The sequence below is a fragment of the Orbicella franksi genome, chromosome 8, assembly GCF_964199315.1.
Source record: "Orbicella franksi chromosome 8, jaOrbFran1.1, whole genome shotgun sequence".
In the NCBI taxonomy this organism is placed as follows: domain Eukaryota; kingdom Metazoa; phylum Cnidaria; class Anthozoa; order Scleractinia; family Merulinidae; genus Orbicella; species Orbicella franksi.
In genome coordinates, this window is record NC_138152.1 from 7290183 (window position 1) to 7296182 (window position 6000).

At 38.3% G+C, this 6000-nt stretch overlaps 1 protein-coding gene across 1 annotated transcript; it reads right to left on the minus strand.

Moving 5' to 3' along the window:
• Nucleotides 1–1065: 1065 nt before the first annotated feature.
• LOC145495533 (melatonin receptor type 1B-like) lies at nt 1066–2538 on the minus strand. Its single transcript, XM_081475173.1, has one exon. It carries the CDS (start codon nt 2536–2538, stop codon nt 1588–1590), a length of 951 nt encoding a protein of 316 aa, XP_081331299.1. The 3' UTR covers nt 1066–1587.
• Between the last annotated feature and the right edge of the window lie 3462 nt (nt 2539–6000).

Consider the following 6000-nt stretch of genomic DNA (forward strand, 5'->3'; position numbering starts at 1 on the left):
TACAACGGAGGTAGACCACGCATTGCAAATGCAGAGAGTGGTCCACTTAGCTTCGCATTTTCTACAGTTTGAGCTTTTAATGGCTATTTGTCTTTCACATTTGATTTTATTTTCCATTAAGGCAAGAAAGACCTTCAAGTTCGGGGACTGACTGATTTCTTGTGAGACATACATCGGATATTCAGCAATAAGAAAATAATGATTTAACGCGTAAAAGCTCTTAGTTTCGGGTTTGTAGCCGTAAAGAATTTCAGAGTAATTGGTATTGTTAATTAATTAATTAATATTGTCGGAACGCTTGATTTTCCACCACATTAAAACGTTATTCCAAAAGGGTTCAACTACAGGGCACTCAAGAAGCATGTGAACAAGTGCTTCATTTTGGAAAAGGCAGTTTTTGCACTGCGGGGTTTCTTTTATGTTCATTTTATGTGGAGAGAGATTGGTTGGTATGATGTTATGAATAATTTTAAACTGAAAGCTTCGCAGATTGTTTTCGACGGTGATTTTAAAAGGAAGTTGGTAGGTGTCTTTGACATTTGACACTAGCTCAATTAAATTGATTTCTACAATGAGAGGAGAAGAAGACTTCTGCGAATGTCAAAGGAGCTTTTTTTAGTAGAAAGAACAGCGTCGCTATCGCACGAGACTTAAGAGTGATTTTCTGAGAGTGTCGAGAATCGGAAGACAGTCACGAAAAATCGATTTTTCTTTTATTTCGCCAAAACATACCTTTGGGTGAACTTATTCATGGAAAAATAGTTTAAAGTTCCAGCGATTTATTTTACGGCCAAAATTTAAGAAAGTTCGAAATTTGCATATGATGGCGGTTTTCGCGGCTTACAATGTTCAGAATTTCACGCTTTTTTACGAAAACAGCGGGGGCGTAAAAACAATCTTATGAAAACAAAACTTGGCACAAATATTATTTCATTCTTATACTTTAAAATCGTGTAATAAGTTTCTTGAAGTTTTGTTTGTAGTTTTTTAACGAAGGGTATTTGTACAGCCGCCATTCGTGTCTCTTGGCAAGGAACAAAAATGGAAACCAAATCTGCTCATTAACGGCAGAATGATTGTTGGAGACTTGATTGACAGGAACTTATTGCCATGGTGACGATTAAAATGGTTAAATTATGTCAAGCTTAAAACCTTGGGTAACAGTGGCTGTTTATTAATTAGAACGAAATTCCGGAAATATTCGTGTTGGTTGAGGTGTGAGGCTGTGAAAACCATAAAGATTGGAACTGCTACAATCAAATGAAAATGCTCAGTATAAATGGTTGTTTCCTTTATTTAATTTCACCGCAGAACCGCTCCACCAGTAGACAGAGGGGAGATGGATGTGAATAAGGGTGTGTGGATCTGCCAATCCTCTACAACTTTTGGCCCAGTTGGTTTATCTATAGATACATTTTACACTAAACTGTCGAGTTTACAAACGTTAATCAGGCCGAGTGGTTTAGGGCGCTGTGTTTGAAATCGGGAGGTCCCTGATTCAAATCCTCCTCCCTACCACTAACTGGATTTTTTTCTTCTTTAACCCCTCCGAACCTGTAATAAAGTACGTGAAAGCTTTGCTTTATGCTAATTCTCATGATTATTTTGGCACCGAAAGCAAAGAATTTGTCTCAAAATAGCTTTGTACTCTCGCCTGAACTGTTTATTTGTTACCCCATATATAAAGGGGTTAATGGTGCTACTTAGGTAAATCAAGAACCCGTATGTAAGGTAAGCCTGTCGCGGAAAGGTGGGTTTCCCTTGTGCGACGTCGATGTAGTCCATTACACCAATAGGAAGCCAACAACATGAAAAACCGACCATTACTGCTGCTAAAGTCTTGGTCACTTTTGCTTCTTCCACGTTCACTCTGAGCTGCTGCAGATTATTTTCCAGCGAGAAAACTTGGTTTGATCTAGACACTGTGTAGAACACTTTGGCGTAGCAGATTTTAATTACTGTTAAGGGTGCTGCAATATAAACGGACCCAAGAAACACGGCGTAAGGAATGCTTCTCTCAAATGTGTACAAACACATGGCTTTACCCGGCTGGAATTCGAAGCCAGCGTTCTTCATGAAGAATGGAGGCACAGATCCAGCGAGAGCTACGCACCAAACAACAGCAATGTACAGCAAAGCTCTTTGTTTTTTGAACAACACCGCGTACTTTTCTGGTTTGACAACGCAAAAATATCGACTAACTGCAATTAATCCCATGGTCTGAAGAGCAGCAAGTCCAAATGTCAATGCTCCAAAACCGTCAAAACGACAAAAACTCTCACCAAACATCCAGCGGCCGTGAAACAGAGTTACAACTGAAAAAGGCATACAGAAGATGGACATGAGAATATCGCTTACACCAAGCGCTATCACAAACATGTTGGGTAGCGTACGAAGTCTCTGGTTTCTGAACACGGCATAACAAGTTAGAAGATTACCAGAGAAGGCCACAGCATTGATAACAGCTAACAAAACTGTTTCTGTCCAAACAAAGACCTTAGTCCTCAAAGCAAGCGCTTCAGAAAGCGATTCCATCATGTCTTATGGCACCTACCCAAGGGAAGGTGTAGCTTAGTAGCAGTATTATATTTTTTACCGAACGTATCCCGCGCTGCTGTATTTAAGAGGTATTATTATAAAATAGATTCTCAATCTCTATTGAGCTCCAGATATTTCTGGGTATTTTTGACCTGTCAAGCGCGGTCACCGGTAGCAACGAGAATTATTTTATCACCTGCCGAGAGGGTTTACACAGCGACAATTTTCCTGTCGACATGGAATAAAGATATTATTGAGCGTGTTGAATATAACGGTAATAACAACAGTTTTACATGTAAATATTTACAGTGAGGAAGTATAATATGCCAATACCACGAGACCTTGCTTGAAAAGCCATACAAAAGCCATACAATTTTATCTTCAATTCAGTTACGCGCGCTAAACTTAACCGTTTTACATTTTTCGTGTGTATGTGTGTGGTATTAATTAACAGGGCTCATGTGAACAATGAGGTCAAGTTAGGATGTCGGATAAATATATTTACGTTTTATGATTTTGAAATTCAATTACGCCAGAATCGAAATTAAGTAACGAGCGCGTGTGCAGCGAGTTTGGATATTAAAGTGATGATTTCGACCTCGGTTCTTTCGACGTTTTGCACTTCAATATTGCAAAGTCGGCACTTGTAAAGTAAAAATAGTATCCAACGTTTTAGTCCAGATCAGTTCACTATTTCATGTGTGATATATTAATTCCAAAGTGATGCCCTAGAAATAATTTTTTACTAGCTTGAAATTGAAATTAACAGGAGCCCAGCATTTACATCCTGATATCTACAATTCAAAGTACGTATCTAAATATGTTCTATTAAGTTAGTTTGTAATTTACAGCTACATAGTAATAATCAATTTTACTTACACAAAGGTAGTTTAATTACAAGACTTAATTACAAAAGAAGGAGAAAGAAAGAAAAAGGAGACTCAACGGGTTAGTAAAAGAATACAAACTCCAAGACTAAGTGAACAAAAGTAAAGTAAAAAGAAACTACGGGAAAAGGGTTGAAAAACAAAAGGAAGAAAGTTTACAAGAGATTTGCATGTTTTATTAAATGTTGTATTTGTAGTATTTTTTTTAATTTTTATTTCTCCACTTGACGATATGAAAACATGGAATTTTTTTGTTTGCAAGAGCAACTTCTAGCTGCATATTAAATTGTTTCTTAGAGCTGCCAGAAAGGTGTTAAGGACGAACGTGCCCAAAATGTTCCCACGGACAGATTTTTTTAAAACTTACCATGAAGTACCGTAAAGATTAACTTTTGCCAATAGGCGAAAAATTGGGGGAGTGGGGGGAGTAATTGTATTCGTTTTCGAGATATGGCGCGTTGAAGGCCATCTGTTTTTTTCGTTCTTTTAAGACGATATTAACTTACAACTATATCGGCCGTACAAAACGATAAATTAGTGAAATTTAGATCACGTAAACGTACTCAATTCAAGGCAACTAAGTACATTAAGTAAACTTTTACGGCTGATGTCTTATCTTGAGGTAAAAGAGGCCTCGAAATATAATTTTACAGTACAATAACTGTCTAACTTCTCGCGCGCTGATTGGCTCATTTTTATCATCAATAACAGTACAGACGGATAAAATTTTAATTTATGCAAGCTTTCAAATTCAACTTTCAGCTGTCAAACTGTCAATTTTTAACCAATTAGATTTTATTGACTTTTTTTAAGTAGCCAATCAAAAAGCGAGAAAAGTTATTGACAATGCTCGCGTCATTTTGAATAAAATTCACTTATCTTTGTTTATGGCAAATTTACGGCGTCTTTTTCCCCTCATTTATTCCCGGCACTTGACCATTTTGGGATCTTGTTATTGTAAAAAAACAAATTGACGTCAGTTTTTTATGCGTCTGTCTTCTTATTGATGATAAATTTCATCATAACATTGTCAAAGTTTACTGCAGAACCACTCACCTTTGGCTCGTGGTTTCACAGTCACTTTGACAATGTTATGACGCAATTTATCATCAATAAGAGGACAGACGCATAAAAAACTGACGTCAATTTGTTAAATGCATATTAGCCTTGCCCGCCCACATTCAAAGAGTACTTCGGTCACACGAGAGCAGAAAAGGCGAAGTATTTGAAACTTCTCACGCACAGACTTTTTCTGTTATTAGTTAAAATGGAGAAAACCAGTAAAGGAAGTGATCTATGAAAGGAAAATACTGGAAGTCACGGACCATTCAAGAGAGTAAATTGCGGGCGAGGTGAGCCAAGCCCCATGCTTGCTTTAATCGTATCTATAACAAATTTCTCGACCGTGATTGGTTCTCCGCGCGCCCGTTTGTCAGGTAATTGGTGCGCGATCAAGTGGGCGTCCAATTACAGATATCCAATTTCGATCTCTTGTAGCTGAATCCTGTAATTGGATACCTACACCATTCGCACGTCAATAACGCGAGCTTAAATGGCGTCCTTCTTAATGTCTTTTCTATTCTGGTCAAGTGACGGGTCAAATGTGGCCGTGACTTCAAATAAATTCATGGCCCGTTGGTAGTTAAGAAGGACCCTCCCCCCTCAAAAGAGACGACAATTGTATGTCATTCTTTATTTTGAACGATAGGTCATAAATTCTATCAATGTTTTTTTAGGTAAAGCCGTATATTAAGAGCCAATTCCTCTAAATATCGATAATGAGAAGACGTACAGTCGTGAAATTTCGGATTTCTTCATACTACGATTATCAGTTGAGTAAGGCACGAGGGAAGTTGATTACGAAGTTTTGGCCTTAAAATTATGGTGTTGTCACGGGCAACTTACCTCGTTTCCATTGGTAACAATATCAACGGCCGTTGGTCGCCTGTCGCGTCGCCTACAATTTCGCGCGCTTTGCTGCCAATGACGTCAAAGGCCGACAAGTTACCAATGGACACGGAGCCAGTTGCTCGTGACAACGACAAGATTTTTACGTTAAAACTTGGTGACGAAACTTTCGTCCCGCCTTACTCAACTGATAATCGTAGTATTTTGCCCAAGTAACCCCTATAGTGAGTTGTTTACGAAATACCATTCAAAGGTCCTGAAGCGCTTTAGTTTTTTTGAAATCGAGGAAAGTTCGAAAATCCCATTTTAGCTGCCAGCCGCCGCCGAAAATGGCCGAAAATTGTGCATTTTCTTTTCGCTCGGGCATGCCTTACTGTCTTGCTGTTTCCAAAGCATTAATTTGATTAACAAAAGCTCCAAGTGTTATAACATTTTAAGCCGATACAAGTACCTTAATCGAAGCTCGTGAGCGAAAGGCCTAATTTTAGCTAATTTCAATACCATCAAAAGCCCACTGGTACATTGAATTTCAAGTCAAGGCAATTTCTCCATGAAAAAATTCTCCGTTTCTTCCAAGTATGGCAACGACACCCCAAAGTCTGTCCACAACAAAGAGTTGTTGTTGTACTTGATAAAAGTACATATGACTCTGGTTTACTTTCAAACC

What these genes read in the sequence shown, in the direction of transcription:
- LOC145495533 (XM_081475173.1), bottom strand. Translation starts at nt 2,538, where the DNA reads ATGATGGAATCGCTTTCTGAAGCGCTTGCTTTGAGGACTAAGGTCTTT.